General features: G+C 35.8%; 1 protein-coding gene across 4 annotated transcripts in view; it reads left to right on the top strand.

The window, feature by feature from the left end:
* LOC114654608 (casein kinase I) overlaps positions 1-22,276 on the top strand; it is a 225,910-nt gene that overhangs the window by 152,307 nt on the left and 51,327 nt on the right. For all 4 annotated transcript variants that reach the window (XM_028805242.2, XM_028805238.2, XM_028805239.2 and 1 more), the window contains exon 5: positions 18,510-18,658. In XM_028805242.2, coding sequence (XP_028661075.2) covers positions 18,510-18,658 — 149 coding nt within the window. The remainder of the gene's footprint in view (positions 1-18,509; positions 18,659-22,276) is intronic.

Below are 22,276 nucleotides of genomic sequence, written 5' to 3'. Positions count from 1 at the left end.
TGGCGTAGAAGAGGGCACTCGCCACAACCATCTGATAGAACATCTGCAGCATCTTATTGCAGATGTTGAAGGACGCCAGCCTTCTAAGGAAGTATAGCCGGCTCTGTCCTCTCTTGCACAGAGAATCAGTATTGGCAGTCCAGTCCAATTTATCATCCAGCTGCACTCCCAGGTATTTGTAGGTCTGTACCCTCTGCACACAGTCACCTCTGATGATCACGGGGTCCAGGAGGGGTCTAGGCCTCCTAAAATCCACCACCAGCTCCTTGGTTTTGCTGGTGTTCAGGTGTAGATGGTTTGAGTCGTACCATTTAACAAAGTCCTTGATGAGGTTCCTATACTCCTCCTCCTGCCCACTCCTGATGCAGCCCACGATAGCAGTGTCGTCTGCGAACTTTTGCATGTGGCAGGTCTCCAAGTTGTATTGGAAGTCCGATGTATATAGGCTGAACAGGACCGGACAAAGTACAGTCCCCTGCGGTGCTCCTGTGTTGCTGACCACAATGTCAGACCTGCAGTTCCCGAGACACACATACTGAGGTCTGTCTGTAAGATAGTCCACGATCCATGCCACCAGGTATGAATCTACTCCCATCTCTGAGAGCTTGTCCCTAAGGAGGAGAGGTTGGATGGTGTTGAAGGCACTAAAGAAGTCTAGAAACATAATTCTTACAGCACCACTGCCTCTGTCCAAGTGGGAGAGGGATCGGTGTAGCATATAGATGATGGCATCCTCTGCTCCCACCTTCTCCTGGTATGCAAACTGCAGAGGGTCGAGGGCGTGGCGTACCTGTGGCCTCAGGTGGTGAAGCATCAGCCGCTCCATGGTCTTCGTCACATGTGACATCAGAGCGACAAGCCGAAAGTCGTTCAGCTCACTAGGACATGATACCATTGGGACTGGGGTGATACAAGATGTTTTCCAAAGCCTCGGGACTCTCCCCTGTTCCAGGCTCAGGTTGAAGATGCGCTGTAGAGGACTCCCAAGCTGCAGCGCACAGGCCTTCAGCAGTCATGGCGATACTCCATCTGGACCCGCTGCTTTGCTGGTACGAAGTCTCCTCAGCTCTCTGTTCACCTGCACTGCTGTAATTGTGGGTTGGGGTAAACTCTCTCCTATGCTGGTATCAGCAGAAGGATGGGTGGAGAGTGCAGTACTCCAAGGTGAGAGTGGGTTAGGGTGGTCAAACCTGTTAAAGAAGTTGTTCATTTGGTTTGCTCTCTTCATGCCTCTCTCTAGTGTGGCACCCCGCTTCGAGCTGCAGCCAGTGATGATCTTCATCCCATACCACACTTCCTTCATGCTGTTATTCTGCAACTACTGCTCCAGCTTTCTCTTGTACTGCTCCTTCGCCGCCCTGAGCTGGACTCTGAGTTCCTTCTGCACGCGCTTGAGCTCATGCTGATCACCGCTTATAAAGGCCCTTTTCTTCTGGTTCAAAATGCCCTTGATGTCACTTGTAATCCATGGCTTGTTGTTAGCATAGCAGCATACTGTTCTTACTGGAACTACAATGTCCATACAGAAGTTGATGTAGTCAGTAGTGCAGTCAACAACCTCCTCAATGTTCTCACTCTGTGACCCCTGCAGGATATCCCAGTCCGTAGTTCCAAAGCAGTCTCTCAGAGCCTGCTCTGCCTCAGTGGACCACTTCCTGAATGAGCGTGTGGTTGTAGGTTGCTTCCTCACTCTTGGTTTGTAGTGAGGCTGAAGCAGAACCAGGTTATGATCTGCTTTCCCATGTGCAGGCAGCGGGGTGGCGCTGTATGTCACCTTAGCGTTTGCATACAGTTAATCAATAGTCTTATTTCCCCGGGTGTTACAGTCCACATACTGGGAGATAGCAGGTAATGTTTTGTCCAGCGTCACATGGTTAAAATCTCCAGCAATTAGCACAAGCGCCTCAGGGTGCTGCATTTGTAACTTAGTTAGTGACATCATCCATTCTGCTGTTGCTATCTCCATGTCCGCCCGAGGAGGGATGTATTCAATAACAACAATGACGTGTCCAAACTCTCTGGGCAAGTAGTAGGGACGCAGGCTTACAGCCAACAGTTCGATATCCCTGCAGCAAGTGGAGATTTTGACGTTTGCATGTCCAGAGTTACACCACCTTGTATTGACATAGAGAGCTACACCTCCTTCTTTGTGCTTCCCGCGGGTATTTGCGTCTCTGTCTGCTCTAACTGTGCTAAACCCGGGTAGCTCCACGTTACCATCTGGGATGGAGGTAGTTAGCCACGTTTCACAAAAACACAACAAACTGCATTCTCTGTAGGTCCTGACATTTTTTTTACCAGCGCAGCCAGTTCGTCGATCTTATTTGATATTGAGTTCACATTTCCCAGGATCACAGAAGGCACCGAAGGCTTAAAAACGCCACTTTCTCGCAAGCCACTTAATTTTTAGCTTAGTGCCAGCTTTGCTGCCACGATACGGCCTTCTTACCTTGTCTGGTAAATAGGGAACCACACCGACACTGGCATTTGTTCTTGGCGCTAGAAGTTGACTACCTGAATAGATGAGTCTTGGCGTGTAAAAATACATGTCCAAGTAGTAAAAAGTGTCCAGGACACGAGTCCACATAAAAGAAAGTGGTAGGAGTGATCAGAGAGATAGAGAAAAAGGTAGAAAGATAAAGAAGATAAAGTCCTACACGGAGCTGCTGGAAAGGCTGCCACTCACGGCGGTGCCTATTCTATTCTATATATAGATATGTGAGGGAAAAATCAGTTACTTAAAAGCAGAAGATACATTTTAGTGTATACAAGATCAAACAAATTTTAGGAGCGTTGATTTTATTGTTTTGGAAATTTTCATGGTTTCATATTTGTATCCTGTACTAAATTGGAGAATTTCTTGTACTGTGCATTAGAAAAAAGCTTCTATTTACTAAGATCTATTAGTAAAAAATATCTCTATCTATCTATCTATCTATCTATCTTATAATTATTTGATTTATTTATTAAATTGTCTGTCTCCCATTTGTCTTCCTGAAATAACTTAAAATGTGTGTTTGTTAGAGAGACTTAATAACACAGTGGTTTGCACTGCTGCTTCACAGCTGTAGTGTCCCAGGTTCATATCCTAGTACTGTCTGTGGAATGTACAAATTCTCAATATTCACTCTGTAGTTATAGTAAAATCTACCTAGCCTAACCTAATCCTCTTGTGCTTTCACCAAGACATACGATGTTAGGCTAATTTCCCTGGTGAATGAGAGATCCTGTGTTAGTATATGTACAGGAATGAATGAATGATCAGGTACTATTTTAGATATCTTACACAGTGACCTGGTGGCTAAGCTTTGCGGCTTTAAAACAGAAGGATACGGTTCAGTTTGCATACTATACTATCATTGTCGCTTCACATAACATTTTAAATAGCCAGTCATAGAAATGTATAAATAATTTCACTTTGCATTTGTGGTTTCTAGGTCACATTCAGCTGGCAGAAAGGTTAAGGCTTTAGACTTCAAATGCTGAAGCTGTGAGTTCAAATCCTGCTGCTGACACTCTGTGACCATCTGTAAGACAATTTACCTGTCTGTGCTCAATTTGGAAAAATAAGAAATGTAAACAATTGTATCTCAAATATTCTAAGCCTCCTTGGATAAGGGTGTCACCCAAATCAATAAATAAATAAACAAAAAAATGTTAGTACCAGCTAAATATGTAAATGTAACACATGTATAAACTGGGATGGTAAAGTGTCCTTAAATCTTATAAATGTGTCCATCCAGAGTAGTCCTGCTTTATGCCATCAAATAATGGTAAAGAGTAGAATATACTATTGTATTCCAGCTATGTGACTTAATCATGAAATATGTGGCTAATAATTAAAACATATACAGTATATTTAATAATGAAAAGGAATTTTGCCGTCTCAAGGATCCATCGTCTTGAGTTCACATCCTTCATCTAGGTACTATTTCTATAGAGTTTGCTTGTTTTGCCCTTGTCTTTGTGGGGTTTTTCCTTGTACTCCACTTTTGCTCCCAGGTTCCAAAAATGTATATAACAAGTTATTTAGTGACTCTAAATAGGCACTGTGAAGGCATACATCCATTAGTGGGCGCTTTCCCGGGCTCATTCCCGCATTGTGACTTGTGGTCCACCACCTTGATTTGGATTAAGCACATCTGAGAATGTTATGTTGTTTGAAATCCTGAAAATCAACATACTTTTGCATGTGTAAACATTCAAAATCCAGTAAGTATACTTTAACTTGACACTTCAGTATTTCTTTTTTTTTTTTTCTTTCTTCATAGTATAATATAAAAATCCAGCTGACTTATCTTTTGGCAGGAATTTTTATTATTAAAATGCTTTGCTCTTTACCATTTATTTCAAAGGATTCCTGTATATAAAATTAAACTATTAACATTGACTCCGTTCAAAGCCCACATATTTCAATGAACTGTGAGCCTATCCTGGTAGCCTTCTGTATATTTAGTTGACTTAAACATCAGTTAGAATTACTGTTTTTCTTTTAAAATTTCCTTTGTTGTCTTCTACTTTGATGGTATTGCAATTTGAGGAATTGTTTATTGAATACAGTTTGCCAGTGCATATAAAGTGGTGGTGTAGTAACTGAATGGTTGCTGTACAGTATTATATACAATTCAGAAAAAAGAAAAACTAGAAGAAATGTTTTTTACTTTAACGATATGCAAGATGCAGGTAAACCTATACATATATATTTCAGAGGTTTATTTACCTAATATATAAAAGAATAAAGAAGCAAGTGACATAGCTACCTTTTCTGCACCTTCAGTGTCTTTTAAACCTTAAAAGTTGCATGATTTTACTACACTAATCACCATTAAGTGTAATAAACCCAGTTTGCTGTGACCTTTTTGTATGTATAATCATGCCATATGGGCTATAATATACTTAATGGCCCCTCTGGTCTTTCTGACACAAATATGCAATATGCTGATTTTGCTTGAAGGATAATTAAGAAGGATAGGACAGTTAAGCCATTGTTCACCAACAAATGTTCTACAAGCAAGGCTGACACAAGAGAAACGTGTGATGCCTTGTCTTTTAACAGAACTCATTAACGCTAGAGTGTTTTTTATTTATTTATTTTTTATCTTTCTTTGTAATTCATGCCTTTTTATCTTTTTGAAATTTATTTCCTTATCATTTGTGACATTTGTATGTATGCATCATTTATTTTGAAGCCAATAACACATTGTTTGGTAATAAATAGCTTCATATTTTGTATTTAAACTTAATATTGTGAACAGTGGATTGCAGGCTACTGTTGATGTGTAACTTATGCTGCATTGGTTCCAGGGGATAGAAAACCAGAGAACTATTACAAGTAGAAGTGAAACGTTTTGTTATTACTGACACAGAATGTAAATGAAAATGTTTTTGTGAGTATTAAGCAAAGATTACTGTGCTCTAATAAAGGTTCAGACTGAGTCTACAGTAATTGAGTTCCCTAGGTCTAGTGTAGTGCAGATGGAGAGCAGATGCTAATATGGTGCTTTTCACCCAAAGGAAGCAGATGTTCAGACAGGGTTAAATTGCCTTCTTTATAATTTTAATCACCCATGTTGTTTTTGAAGTCATATTATATGTGCTTAGGGGATAGAAAGAATGTCACTAAATGTATTGGTGATGGGTCATTGAAAATCACTTTAAAAACACGTTTTAATTAATGTATTAAAACACAGTATAATTAAATTTTATTTTAAAGTGGTTTTCCATTCTAGTTAGGTACATTATAGAATTGTATAAAATGTTATGGACTTAGCAACCTGTAAGAGAACTGCAAATAGTTAACTTTTCATGATGCTTTAATCGTAAGTTATTAATGTTTTCATGTTTTTAAAATATGATTTGCCCCACCAGAGACCTAATACTTATTATAGGTTTTGTTCTCCTTATTTGGTCTGGTGAACCATATTCTGTTTTTGATCAAGGATTTTGTTCCTTTCCAATTAACATTTAATATAAAACCCCCTCGTTGAATTAATAAGATGAAAATGCCTCATCCAAAGATCAAAAATAATATGTAAATTGACAATTATTCCATAGAGCAGGTTTAGTCACTGAAAGTGAATAGTTTATTAAAGTATATAGACTTTTGTACATTGTGCTAGGTCTTTTCTAAAGTACATTGTAAATAACCTGACAAATTAAGATTTTAAATGTGTTATACTTCCTCAATTTGAATAAAGTGCTGCATTAAAGCATGCAGTGTGTTAAACCTATATTATGAAGAGTTGGAACAGTGTTGAATTTTTCATGGAATAACATTCTTGCTTATATGAACAGCATAAAGATATAAGTAACAGAAATGATAGCTTACAAATAAAGATGATGGACTCTGAAAAGGCTAGAGAATCATACAAAATAATCATTAACAGCTTGTCGTCATTACTAAACATAATTAATTTTATTAACAATTAACAAAAACTAAGAAGTGAGTACTAATTAAATCGTCCTATATAAATATCCAGCCACTAGGAAAATTACAAACAATAGAAAAAACAGTTGTTCATTAATATTTAGTAACATGAAAGAAATACAGCACAGTTTTCTTTTTTGTCTGAAGAAGTGAACATAAAAAAGATGTAAGGAAAAATGTGGAACCAATTATGCAGTCAGCCTGCGCATTTTGGGTTCATACATCCCTTCATCAGGGCTGTATTTGTAAGCATTCTTTAACTAAAATTAAAATGAAAATATCTTATGGTAAGAATAAATATAAATGTATCTTTTCCCTTTTTTAATTCAGGCAAAATATGCTGATATTTTAGGTGGCTTGCAAGTCTGGAGTTAGTAATCCTAGGGCACAAACTGAGCTAAGTATCACAATTGATATTTCTGAGCAACTTTTTAAAATTTTTTGAAGAATAGCATAACTGAGTCAAAAAATGCTTGGATAAATGACACCAGGTCAGAATGTTTAGAGTAGTTGTGCACCATAGTCATCATATTCTTGGTAAGGCTTGTGGTGTGTGCTAAGCAGAATTGTTTGAATTTCAGCATTTGAATATCATTCAGACCACAGAAAGGTTTTGGCACTGTTTAATGATCTTGTAAGACCATGCTTTTTAGTATCAGGTATCTAATAGTTTGTCTGGATCTAGAGCCTAAATGAATAATCTTACCACATTTTTTACCCTGAAGCAGTTTTAGTTGTGTATGTATTAATACAACTGTTGGTAATTTTTTTTTTATAGCAATTTATAGGTATTTGATAGAAATCACCAACACTTTTAATACTTCTGATACTTTTGTAGTTTTAAAAAAAAAAAAAAAAAAAAAAGAATACAAAATTCTTACTTGATGTGAACCCAAAGCCAATCAATAAAGGAGGTAGGGATGTAACAATTCAATACCACAATTCTGAAAACTAATGATACTAGCATTTTTACGGTATCAGTAGTAGTATCAGTAGTACTGCAGTCATGCAAATAAGTGCAGAAGTCACAGTAATACCTGAGAAAAATATAACAATAATATATAACGATGACTCATAGTCGTGAACATGCAGCACCGTATCAACACATGTCGAAAAGTAAAATGGCTTTATGCTTAAGGCAAGAGAATTTCAGTGTGCAACTGTGCTTATTTAAAAATAAATAAATAAACAAGCCAAAACACATACACCAGTTTTTGTTATTACTACTTTTATCCAATTACGGAGTAAATTCAGAAATAAATCTCTGTGTGTTTTGAGAGTGCAATGATGTGACCAAAAAGATGGGAGCTGTAATCATTTAACTTAGTGTTATGAATTTCTAAGAGGATATGAAATGGTGACAAAAGTAATTTTTGTGAGAAATTCAGTTATCTGTTATTTGCTTCTGTTGAGGTGCAAAGGCTATAATTGGTACCAAAATCAAAATTTTAGTATTGATCCAACACTAATTTATACTGTACATACATTGTAAAAGGTATTGGTACAGTAAGTAAAATCTTAAAAAAAAAAAAACCTAAAGTAGTGAGTTTAGAAGCCTCTTTGACTTTTAAAATAAAATTAAATGTTTTCCAGTGGCAAGTTATCCCTAGTGTGTGTGGGTGGGTGTGTGTGCGTGCGTGTGTGTGCGTGCCCTGTGATGGGCTGGCGCCCTGCCCAAGGTTTGTTTCCTTCCTTGCGCCCTGTGTTGGCTGGGATTGGCTCCAGCAGACCCCCGTGACCCTGTAATTAGGATACAGCGAGTTGGATAATGGATGGATGGATGTAGTTTATTTATTTATTGTAAATACTAATTCCAAATTTTATGCATTCAACGCATTACAAAACGCAACAAGAACAATATAAGATAGGAACAATGTGGAATGTTCCATAAACATCCTGAACAGGTGATACTATGGTGGTTGGTTATGAAGATGGCATCCACGAAAGATTCAGTCATTTGCTCTGGGTCTAGGTTCACCACTTTTCAAAAAAAATGACACAACTGAATGATCCAGTAGTTCCAAAACAATGTTGTCAACTTCCATTTGCTAGGAATTTCATAATTTACACTGCATAATGTTGCTAAAAGATTCAGGCAGTCAAATAGAAATCTCTGTCTGTAAAAACGTTAGGTCATTTGTTCTTTAATCCTTCATACAATACTGCATTGAAAACTGACATGCTCCTATGATGGATATAACCAAATGGGCTCAGCAGTACTTTGGAAAAATGTTGCCAATAAACACCATGACTTGGATATGCCCAGTGGAACCCATATATAAAGCCCAAAACACTACTTACTTTTTCTGGACTCAGGCTTATCTAAAATGGATCGAAGGACAGTGGAAACAAGTTCTGTGGCCTGACAAATCAACCTTTTAGTTGTTTATGGAAGTAATGGACATTTTATTCTGTAAGACACCAAAGTAAATGACTTTATCGACTGTTATCAAGGTACAGTTCAAAAGCCAGTGTCAGTCATTTTGTGTTAATGCCTATTACACCATTAACAATTAAGAATATATATGCATTTTGGAGCAACATTTGCTGCTTTTTATGCGTAAACATTCATTATACTTAGGGTTAAAGAGAGTGAGAATTATTTTAGAAATCATTCTACCTTAAAGGATAAGATTGATATTTTTCAAGTCAGTTATTTTTTCATAGTCATGGTATATATAAATTTGCCAAATTGTGTTCTAAAGTGAAACATATTTTATAAATTGTAAAAATACTTTGCCTGTTGTTCACCTTTCATGAGTATTGATCTGCATCACATATTACAAAACTGTATATCATTGTGAGATTCAGCCATTTTAAAAGGATGCTAGATGTGAGTCTCATGACTTTGCCAGCTTCCCTATTCATCTTACTCTACGATATTCTGGCTCTCTCTGCTCTGTAGACAGCTAGACAGTAATAACAGAAAAAAAAAATCATACTTATGATTGTATGTATTCTTTCACTATAAGGAAGATACCATGTGCTCTGGCTGGATTGATATAGCACGCATGTGCTTCAGTGATAAAGAATATTGCATATAACCAACCATCTTCTTAGCAGACTTATCCAGGATAGGGATATGATCCAGCTGGATACTATTCCATGCAGTAAACATCAGACAAAAGGCAGAAACAATCTCTGCGCAAGGGTGCCAGTCACAAGGGTGCAGGGCAAACACACACACATGGGCCAGTTTAGCAATGTCATTTCAGTTAAGTTTTAACATAGTCAGAATGGTCGTTCTTGCATCACAGTGTCAGGTTCTAGATAGAATCAGCATTTATTTACAGATTATTTGGCATCAGGGGTCAATGAAGTTATTCACTAAAAATATTGAGCTAAGTTATTTTATTACTATATCATCAGTAAGAGTGACTCGTAATGCATTTTTAAAAAAATCAAATATTGGTTTATGGTACTTTTAATATGCTCAGTTTGTATTATTATCCACACTGTATTTTTCTGAAGTTTTTTTTTTTTTTTTTTTTGATTGTGCAAAATAGGATATGGCAAAAGTGTCTTGGCCCTTTAAAAAAATGGAAGGCCTATATTATTAAAAATACAGTTTAATCAGTTCAGTTCAGATTTATTGTTAGGTGTAAAAAGTACAATGAATCTCCTATGTGCTCTTTTCACTACGCTGCCTCTTACCGTACATCTTGCTGCATGGCCTATTTAAAATAACTACATTGGTTGAAAAATATATCTTTTAATTTGTGTTTGTTTGTCAAACTTAATTTAAGAGCGCAACTACTGAGTATAAAAATAATGCTATAAACAGTGGGAGCAGCTTCTTGCTTGTTTGTTTTTTAGTCTAACTGTATCAGGTCTAATGCTCTTTGAAAGCCTAAATTGTTTGTACAAAATTTTTAAAATAGAGGCTCATTATTTGTAATGTATCAATATCCTAAAGAATTGTTTTTATATTGCTTGTTAATATAAAACAGTAAAATACAGTAAAAGACATTGATTTAGCCTACCTCGAGTGAGTGAGGTTTTTGTTCTTTATTTTTTTTTTTTTTTTTTCTTTTTCAAATTGTGTCAATTTTAACATGGGTAAGAAGATGGGATTTTAAGTACATTTTAGATCACTTTAAAAAATATATATATATTAAAAGAATTCACTATAAATACAGTTGAAGATTTGTGGACACCATCGCTATTGTTATTAGGAGCCCATTTATGTAAAATGTTGATATCTCCCTCTAACACAGTTGGGGGGGGGGGGGGAACCTGAAAGTAGATTTTAGTACTCACTCATCTAGTCCTCATGTATAGATTTTTGTGGTCAGGATGTGTAGCAATAGATACTTCGAAAAGGTACAAATTCCACACAAACAGGTCAGGATTCAGATCCCATCTCCAAAGACTCTTAAGACAGCAGTGTTACCCACTTCACACCATGCCGCACCTTGGATGGTACAGACTGAATTTTTTAGTTTGGTCCCAAAATATTCTTTGACCTTAAATTTCAGCTCCAAGGAGAATCTGTGCCAAATGTCTGCAACAAACGGTGTTTGTTTTAGATTGTTTAATAAACAAATGTTGCAAAGACATTTAAGCTACAATAAATCTTTCTTTAACCATGGGTTATCCAGATTTAAAGAAAGTTTCCTGCTTTTAATAGCTGCAAGTTTTCTATGTCATAGAAAACTATAAATAGTAGCTTAATAAATCTCAGTCAAATTTATGTTTAGTATTGCTTGAATAGTCAATCAGATCTTAATCTGTATACATCCAAAATACAGTAAAACCTGTAAAGTGTGGTATATGTGTACTTCAGAAGTGCCTTATTAAAAGCAAGTGCTAGGCTTGCAATGACTCTCAGTATAATTGAAAAGACTGATATTCTTTCATCAAAGCATTGAATACGATTATAAAAGAAATCCCTTGTGGCCCCCCACAATCTAGTAAATAATTGTTGGTCAGGAAGCAATTATGAAATGTTGTGGGAACTGAGGTTTTTCATGATTGTTCAAAACAGAAAGCCCTATGCTGTAATTTTTTTCCCCCAGAATCATCTCTTTAAACACTTTTTAGCCAGTAAAACAAGATCTCTCAGTACATAGATATGCCCTCAATATATTAGATCATTGTCATTAATACATATTTATGACTCTTTTTACCATTATATTTTGCAAATATTCTGACACTAAATGTTGCATGTTGGTCACCGCATTCATTCTTAGGTGTATGATGTGGTTTTCCTTAACAGTAATGAATCATCTGTTAGCGTCAGTGATGCAAGTAATAATTTGGTTAAGGCATATTGTGGTGTGTTCTTTTTATTACCTATGAACACTTTACATTTGAGTGTAAAGCTGCTTGAGTGATTTAGTGCATGGAAGCTGCTGATTGTTTTTAAGGATCTGATGTTTCCTTGGGCTGCATTGTGAAAGCTGTTTTTTTTCTTTGGGATATCCGCACTGCTGCAGTAAACAAACAACCTTCCTTTATTTTATATAACACCATTTTATTGTTCATACATAATTTGTACAACTGATGCATAAGCACAATTTAAGTGAGATGAATGTAGTTATACACTGATTTAGAGGAAGAGTCCAGCAGCATTTGTTTTAAACAGTAATAGTTTGTGGAAGGGATTTTTTTCATTAACATTTACAATATGGCGTGTCAGTAAACTTTTTTTTTTTTTTTAATCCACCAATTCAGATGTTAAAAAAATAAATAAAAGTTACATTTTTTTCTTATTAGTACTTAGTTAATTTGATACTTGTTTGTCTAAGTGTTTAGTGCTGCCATTATTTTAATTATGCCTATTTCCAGTTATTTCAATCTAAGATCATTTTTAGATTTTATTTTATACATTTTATGTCCATATTAGTTTTAATTTAAACACCTTTCTGACTAAAACATATGTGAGATAGGAAGTCTTTCAGGTCATCTTGCAGGTTATGTTTTCTCATGGATACTGTATGTGTATGCCTCAATGTCCTTAGTAGCCACTGTTTTATAAAGATGCTTATTTCAGAGCATAAAATGGAAAAGTAGAGTCCTTATTAAATGAAGGTGCTGTGTTTTACAGCACAGAGACTCTAAAATACATCTTTCTAAGTAAGAAAACTGTTTAATTCATAGCTCATTAGGCAGCAGCCCAACTACCCACTACCTAATAACTTTAAAAGAAAAAAAGCAAAACATTTTTGTTGGTGGAGTTCATGTAGCAACAATCACTTGATTTCAAAATATTAAATTGTCTGTTGGGTTGGTTTTTTTTTTTTTTCCTCTCTCCTACTCTGCGGTGTGCTGCACAAGAATTATTAATTTTTTTATAAGCTTTGTCGGTGATCTGTCTTGTTTTGTTTTTTTGAGACTTTGTATTATTCCTGTATTTCATAACCCTCCAACTGTAGTCCAAGGATAAATGAAGGCTGGGTTTTAATTTAGTAGTATAGCTCTTGTAAAAAGTAATTTAGAGGATGTGTTTTTCAATGACAGAAACCAATACAATATTCATTCAGATCCTTTTTTAAAGATGCAATGTATTTAATCTGTTATAGCTCTAAACTGTTGGCTCTGCTATGAGTAAAATTTCTTCTTACTAAAAACATAACATTTATATACTCTTCTATTTTCCATTTGGTTTCCAGTGAAAAAGGAGCACTTTGTTTTTTAGTTGGCATGTCTAACTATTATGCTACAGTGTTTTACATTAGGGCTGCTTGTTACGATATATATTTTAAAAAAAAAACAAAAAAAAAAAAACAAGCAATTGTGGAAACTAGATTCATTCAGATTCTGTATAGCATATGTTTCAGTGACAAGCTCGGTCTACTGTTTACATTTTCAAATATAATACAATTAATGTACAACAAAACATGCCCCATAATATGAACATATAAATATACACTGCATGTTTAAAGTATACATTTCTCAGTGGTTAATTTTTAGTAAATATTTACGGTTTTTATTCACTTATGGCTAAGCTTGTGATCACTGCAGGATTCCCTTCTCCTCTATATAAATTATTTAGTTGGTGGAATTTTTGAAAATTTAAAGTAATAAACAAAAGAAACAGGGAACCAACCAATGCACCATGCTAAATAGTAAAAAAAAAAACTGACTTTTTCTCGATTATCATATTTTAATGCAGATTTCTGTTTCTCTTTAGTTACTGTGCTACTTTATTGGAAGTAAGAATTTTAATAGGGAATCAATTTTGTATGATACAGTCTCAACTGCAGTTATTGGGGATAAAGTTGCAAAATGATGCCTTCATCCTATTCATTGTTTTATATTCATCAGAGCTTCCTGGACTGAGTAATTGTGCATTGTGGTCAGTGCTGTAACAGGAAATGGCATTACCGTCTAGACATGCTTCTCAGTTTGCCGCTGGTTATGGGCAGCATTATGCTTTGAAATCCAAAGAATACAAAAATTAAGTATTTTAATTATTTTCTGTTTCAATTATATGCATGTTTTATTTTTACTTCTATTTTACAAATACTGCAGACAGCTTAAACAGATTAGAAAGCCATTGGATTGCAGAGGGCAGGTTTGGGTCCCAGGCTTGTATCTAAGATAAGATGTCTTTTAGTTTTTTCTCCAGTTCCACCTCTTTTGTACGTCACTGAACGTTTTTTCTTACCAGCTCCTCCCAGTTCAGTCTCTATTTGCAAGCTGTGAGCTTAAATACTGATAGGTGAACTGACTATTTAAGGTGTGGGCAGGTTATTAAGTAGTAAGCATCCTTTATCTGGATCACCTAGGGTGTTAGTGGGGCAGGTAACATGCCAAGGTTAACTATTCTTTATATGTACTTTAAGTCCTCAGCAACAACAAAATTTAAACAGGATACTATATAAAGCTAATGCTCTGTAATAATGCTATATAGCTTGTTCTGCTGGTGTTGGCTTGGCTGGGAATATAATCAGCCATGAAAAAACACTGGAGAATCCTCTTGGAAGATGAAATAGATGGCACTTGATCATGTTCATCATTACATGCAACAGATCAGCTGAACAATTTTTATGGCAACATTAATATCTGTGCAGCACTTATTGTTTGCAATAAAACATGTTCTGCCTCCTCTGTTTTCACCTGACGAATCATCCATCCATCCATCCATTTTCCAACCCGCTGAATCCGAACACAGGGTCACGGGGGTCTGCTGGAGCCAATCCCAGCCAACACAGGGCACAAGGCAGGGAACCAATCCTGGGCAGGGTGCCAACCCACCGCAGGACACACACAAACACACCCACACACCAAGCACACACTAGGGCCAATTTAGAATCGCCAATCCACCTAACCAGCATGTCTTTGGACTGTGGGAGGAAACCGGAGCGCCCGGAGGAAACCCACGCAGACACGGGGAGAACATGCAAACTCCACGCAGGGAGGACCCGGGAAGCGAACCCGGGTCCCCAGGTCTCCCAACTGCGAGGCAGCAGCGCTACCCACTGCGCCACCGTGCCGCCCCCCTGACGAATCAGTCTGCTGCATATGGTAGGCATAAAAATCACATAGCTGTTTTTCTGCATCCGGGTTGTATATAAGCAGCCAGACCTATTCCCAAGATACAGCAATTTCAGCTGTCTCTTCTTGAAGCCAATCTTTCACTGATATCATCTAATTTTTTTTTCTTTTATTCAGTGCATGAATATCTGCCCAAAATATCCTGGACAGAGCAGTTTGGCTGTCATGGTGTTTTGTCCACCCACCATTTTTTTATTGTCCCCAGTTCCTAGCTGTCTTTATCTTGTTGAGTAATACTGGTTGTCTTAGCCATAGAAACTCCTTGTTTAAAGTCGAAAAACTGAATATTCACTTTTACTATTTAAAAAAGGTTTGGGTATCATACATAATACCCATGGAAACAGGAGCACAGGCAATAAAACATACAATGTTTAAATACAAAAAAGACACAAGTCTTTGAGAACTGACAATTCAACACATCACCACACTTGGGGGCCCCATGATGATTTACAGTTGCAAGATAAGGTGCCATCCAAATTTGTTTCTCTGTCAACAGTAATCCTTCTTTTGGCAATACTTTACAGGAATATGTCATTGTACCCATTTACTGATGAGTTAACTCCAAACGTTTCATGTTCCACACCTCGGGCTTCTCTTAAGTCCAGACATTTCACATCACCCTTCTCTGAGCTTGGCATCTGACACTGAATATCATCTCTTCTTAAAACACCTCTGGGGCATCACTCTTCAGTTTTCCTTGAATCCTTCAATGGAATAAAGAACCCATTAAAAGTAAAATGCAAAACATCATTTATTTAAATGAAACTATTTTTTGTGTTCAACAAAAGGAGCTGTTTATACTTGGTATATATTAAACCACTTAATAAATTGTAATTAAACATAATCATCTCAAAAAAAAAACCTCACAGATCACTGGATTTCATATATATTAATCATTGGACTGCGGTTATCAACATGCAAAATGCATAGTGGATATGGAAGAATTCATTTCCTTATTGTGCTCTATGGGATTCTGAAATCTTAGAACTTATTAAGTAAGGCATGTTCCATTTTTGAGCTGTCTGTAGTCTTCCTTTAAAATTTAAACTGAAAACTTGCTTTGTCAGTGTGATTGGCAAAGTACTATGGCTGTAAAGAGGATACCTTCCTGAGAGACAATACCAGATGCGAGCAGCAAGTCATAGTGACTCTCTCAAAATCCTGACCTGAGGGAAAAATGCGAACAAGAGCAAATTCCTGATGACATGACACCACACCACATTTCTCCACTTTTACCAACGTTTGTTCTGGTGCAAATAATGAAAAGCTTATTTAAATATGCTGCACTGAGGAGTTTGTCATTTTCACTATGACCTTCTTCATTCAGATTTCAAACCAGCCAATGCTTTGTGTTAAATTTTGTGTTATTGTTAGATGCTAAACAGTAGCATTCCTGACAGTTGTTTGTATTATTTTTATTTACAGTCAGAGATTCATTTGTATTTACTTTACTCTCCATCTTTGTGAGGCTCATGGTGGCATAATGCCAAATTGGACATATCAGTCCATGCCATGCATACTAATAATTTAAGTATCTCTTGGGACTTATAAGCTAGTGTGAAGTGGAATATTTTATTGGTGCAATTTCTGTGTTTTTCTTCATTTATTTAATTGAAAAAATATTAAATAGTAAAATTCAGAAATGTAATTTATTTAAAAATGATTTTTCATTATAGAATAATCTACATTTCAGTTTAATAGGTTTCTAGTTTTAGAGGTTCGTTATTGCCACATGTACAGAGTACAATGAAATTATTACCTGCATGTGCTAATCAACATGCAACAATTTTACCCCTGTCCAGTGCCATGATTAGTGAATACCTCATAATTTCTACCATCCTTACCTGAAAATCTTAGAACATTTTATTGTACATGGAATTCAGTAGTATTGTCTATATCCTAACTCTTTCAGAATGTTATGTTGTGCATCCTCTCAAATTCAATACTCCCACCTACACTAAACTAATCTCTATGATTTGTAACTTCCTAGTTCCCATCTTTAGCTGTTCATTGTTAATGCCCAGCTGTATAAGAAACAATGTAGGTGAATTAAGAATAAAACTGCTTATAAGAGAATTAATATGAAATGTGAACTCCAATTAAATAATAAGCACTATGGCATCAATAGCTTTGTAAATTTCTACCAAAAGCTGATTTCATACTCGGTGATTTTTTTCTGATTATACAGTACTGAGCTCAGAAACATTGCTTTTAAATTCAGAAATTCTGTTAAATTATGCAGTCAGGCCTATTAACTCTCTTTGGTATAGCATGACAATAACTGGTTTGTATAATTTCAGCAGCATGTTTTGAATTCTCACTGAAACATTTCAACAGAATAGTAAAGGCATCCCTTTAGCTTTCACCACTGTTACTAAACTAAAATAGTAAATAAGTGTTTTGTAAGAGATAACAAACACATATGGCTTTATTTGTCCACATGTGTGCAGTTCAATGCACTCAAAAAATAAGTTAATGCATTGACAATATACTGGTAAATATTCCTGTCAGATAGTTTTTTCTTGACAGGAAATCCCTTGCTTGTTTTGCTTTTCCAAAGATGCTCTTTAATAATGCTTTTTATTCTCATGGGTCACATAATTCTATAGATTGTCTGTAAAGGATGACCATTATCTAAAGGACAGATGTTGTTTTCTACTTTTGTCCTTGAAATGTAGTGTTTAAGGTGCAGCACATGGTCTTGAAGTGTAGCAGGCTTATTGTTCAAAGGTAATTATAGTGAGAGGCTAAATAATATGAGAGAGGAAAAGCATGACTAAGCAACAGTTATTTAAAATATGCTCTTGAAAGACATAAGCTTATCCATCATATTATTTTGTCTCTGTGCATCTGAAATCACTGTAACTACTAAACCTATGTATTTGTTTCCATTTCAGCTGGTCTAGTTTTGTATTTAATGTCAAAGAAAAGTATGTTTTTCAGATTACTTGAGAGGGTCATGTCTTACGTAATATAGTCAGCAAAGAGTGCTTCAGACACATCCCTTGCAAGACCACCCTCCATGCCATTTCATTGTTTAACTGCAGCAGTAATGGCAGTATTGCATATTTTATACATCTATAGGTAAATGTTATAAATGGTTGATTTATTTGTGGTTTGTTTCACAAAATAGGCAGAAGAGTCATTGCTGCTGTCATTGATTTGTTATTCTTCAGAATCATTTAATCTAGCATGAAACAATGGATGACTGTCTTTGATTGGGTTGGTAGCTCATACACAAGACATTGATTGGTAGATAGTTGAAGAGAAGGTTCATGTCTCAAAATTCTCTGATAATCATTTTGAATTTTGCAGTACAGTATACCAGTTTTTCAATTAGATTTTTAAATGCACTGTATTTGCTAACTTTATCACTTTTTGACCCAGATTCATCAGTTTATTTTTCTTTAATATCCAGGTAAAATGTCAGTGGTTTCAGGTTTTATTTTGAAGAATTGTGTTTCCCCTGACTTATGTAAAGGTAGATTATACTTAATGATCTGTTAAATTGTTTATGACATTGTTTATGAGCGCCACAGTGCATTATTAATCAGTTTGTTTTTTCTGCTTTTTTCTATAGATGGGATACCTCAGGTTTATTACTTTGGGCCATGTGGAAAATATAATGCAATGGTGCTTGAACTGCTGGGACCGAGTCTGGAAGATCTGTTTGATCTGTGTGACAGGACATTTTCACTTAAAACAGTTTTAATGATTGCCATTCAGCTAGTATGTATTTATTGATTTATTATTAATGTACTTGTATTTGTTTTCATATGATGCTTGAATGTTATTTATTTTAATTACAGGCCTTCTGTATGTTTCCCAAAGACTGCTGTCTTCAATCTACTAAAGATTTGTTTTTGTGGCTTTTCTAAGAAATGCAAAGCAACAGGCAAGAATTGAATAGACCAGATTTAGTCCTAGAACAGTATGGTGCAAGGCATGAATCAAACCTGGATGGGATATTAGACCTTTTTAAAATGCATTAGAATAACTTTGATAAGAACAGATTATTCAGTTCAACAAAGCTTACCAGTCCTGTTTGCTTAAAATAAACAAAGTCAGATTTTAAAAGTCTGTAACATTCTACTCTCTAACGTATTACTTTATAGTTAATTCCATGTATCCTTGGCTCACTGTTAGAAGAACACTTTCTAAATTCACATACACAGCTTGACCTGCATATAACAATTCAATTTGCAGTACAGATGTGTCTTTGGAATGTGGGAAAAAATAACAATTCTCTAAGAAGATATACCTGGCTACCTGTAGAATGTTTAAATTTTAGACAGTGACAGGACCAGGATTCATACCTAAATGCTTGGGTCAGAGAGAAAGCTGTTTAACCATTAAGATACCAGTTTAAAGTAGCTACTTGTTAACCTAACGAGCATGTGATTGGGATGTCTGAACTTGTAATTTTAGAATAATTATAATAATTTTCACCTATCAAGTATATAAGAAAAAAGACAAGATCTAAACTCTTTCAAACATCTGAATAATTCATTGTTTTTCTCTGTCAGTGCATGGAGCACTAGAGGTTTTTATTCTATTTGTTGTTCTTTATTTAGGTGCCATCACAATAAGGGTACACATTAGTACTGAATTTTTAAAAATGATCTTTTCATTCTGGCGTTTTATTTATTTATTTACAGGTAAAATTCCGTTACAACAAATACCTTTAGAACGAAATTTTTATTACAACGAAGTATGTTTATGGTCCCGATAGTTTCCCAATATGACACAAGCTTATAGAAATCTCATTACTACAAAATACATTCAGCAGATACTTTCATTACAACGAAGTGCCCAAAATGCCTGAATGAATCATCCACTGAGCAGTTAGTTCTGTGGTCGCAGTTCAATTGTGCACAACAATCCCCAAACAGAAACATTGTAAAAAAAAATTTTCTTTCTTCGTACTGTTTTTTTGCTGTTTTTGTTTTCTGTGGTTTTCAGTGATACCTTTTGGTTATTGCTCGTCAACATTTGAAAACCATCCATTGAAATTTAACTCATTGTCACCCTCCTATAGAAATGGCAGACACGAAAACGACAACAGTTCATATTAGAAAAAAAAAACTGTAAATTTTTGCAGCTCTCGATTCCGGCAAAAAAGAAAAATGATGTTGCCAGTGAATTTGGGATTTCACCATCAACACTGTCAACTTTCTTGAAAGACCGAGCAAAAAAAGAAGAAAAATCTCAGGTTGCAAACGTATGTGAACTGCTGCATTTGAAGACGTTGAAAAAGTTGTTCTTATGTGGTTCAGTGATGCTCGTTCAAGAAGCATTCCTATTAATGCGCCACTCATTCAAGAAAAAGCAAAGTCACAGTTGTGAGGTTTCTAAACTCTCTTGGGACCTCCCCCAACTGGACAACATGTCTAAGAGCGTCCCAATATACGATCACCATGTCTGTGGAAGACTGTTTATTCATTGCCGGGGCAACAGCAGGCTCACAGCTCTGCTGCCGCTTGCTGCTGAAACAAACAGAAAAGATCTCGAAGGGTGATGCAAGGAACATTGTAAATGCACGGAACAGTATTACTTGGCCACTAACCTAGCCACAACCCTGCCTGACTGCTGTGTCTGTGTATAAGAGAGTGGTAGATCCCGCTACAATCAATAACCCTGCTCTTCCAGTTTCAAGTTGAATAAAGCTGGTTTTGCTAAAGTACTGAGACTCAGCCTCGTGTTTTGGGGTGCAAGACAGGGACTTGTAGTGCAACCAGTCTTTTAGGATTTGCTTCTGTGGTGCTTTGCCTGCAGCGCTGTGAGCCTGCTGTTGCCCTGCCCTGGCAACGGACAAACAATCTTCCACAGACGCAGCAATCGAGCTTTATGACGCACTTCAGCGTGTCGTCCCTTTGGGTGGGTGTCCCAAAAGAGTTCAGAAACCTCACAATATGAAGAAGAGGAAAAGTATGATTTGGCTTCTGATTGATAATTGTGCTGCCCACCGCATGCTTCCACATACAGATAATGTTCGCGTTGAATTCCTCACACCCGGTTGCACAGCAGTGCTTCAGCCATTGGATTTGGGCATCATTCGCACCCTGAAGTGTATTATTACAAGGAAATGCTGAGAAAAATTCTCATCAGCATAACTTGTAGACAGAAGGAGATTAAAATTAATGTGAAAGAAGCTATTGAAATGATTGCAAACACCTAGACGCAAGTTAAAGAAAGCACTATAGTGACAAATGCGGAATCTCATTACTACGAAATTTTCATTACAACTAAATATTTTTTAGGTAATAAACACAGGTAAAATTTAGGAATTTTACCTGTATTTATTTATTGGTACACCGCATTAATCTCAGAAGGGAAGTTGTCTTTTTGCATGACCTTTGGAGATATTTCTTATTGTTTTGATTGTTTAATTGTCCTCTGTGATTTCAATGAGCCATTTTGTTTCTTGCATTTGTGACAGCAAGATTGCCCTGCACATATGTATATAAGCTATATAAAGCAGTGCACAAAATGATGATTCTGAACTTGTACAAAAGAAAAGACTTTGTAAGAGACATGCACTCAAACAACAATCTAAAGAAAAATAACTTCATGGAAAGAAAATATGAGCATTTTGTTTTGTGACTTCAGCCCTGCAGCTCTGGCTTAGATATTGTAACTTAAAGAAAGATTTATGATGAATCCTGTATCATATCAGCTAACTTTCCTGGCTTTCTCCTGCCAACTCCTATTAAATTGCAACATTGATCAATAAGATATAAACTATTTAAGGTACATAAGGGATACACATGTTTTCCCATGATGTAATGGAAACTGTTTGTCAAATGCTGGTGAAAGATTAAGCAAAGGCAAATTAGAGTAAGATCTAGAAACACAACTAACAAATCAATTAACACTCCTAGCTAGGTGAGGGCTTCTTTAAAATCTGTACAAACAGTTTATTTGAAGACACAATATTATTAATATCTTTCAATAGTTATCTTTAAAAGTTAAAAAAAAAATAATAAGTTGGGAATGGTAGATGAAAAAAATATTAGTAGTAATGTAGCATCTAGATGAAGATTTTTATATAATAAGGAAATCACTGTATACAGAGAATCATGGACTGCACCAGCTGTGAGGGATAAATTGACCATATGAAGATTTATAGGGACATAGGAGTCAAATTGAACTTTAAGAAGAAAAACCTACCAAATTAGTCTAGTAAGCAGTAATTGTGTTTGGTTAACTGAATACGCGGAGCAACAACACTAAAACCTAAAGATTACAAGTATTTAAATTCATTAGTTAATATACTAGATAAAGTAACTGCATTGTAAAGAATGTATCTTATTAACAAAGAAGTCCATTCATTTCCTGGTGGTATGT

Source organism: Erpetoichthys calabaricus, chromosome 7 (genome assembly GCF_900747795.2).
Source record: "Erpetoichthys calabaricus chromosome 7, fErpCal1.3, whole genome shotgun sequence".
In the NCBI taxonomy this organism is placed as follows: domain Eukaryota; kingdom Metazoa; phylum Chordata; class Cladistia; order Polypteriformes; family Polypteridae; genus Erpetoichthys; species Erpetoichthys calabaricus.
Note: the sequence above shows the minus strand (reverse complement) of the source record. Positions and strands in the feature narration are given on the sequence as shown.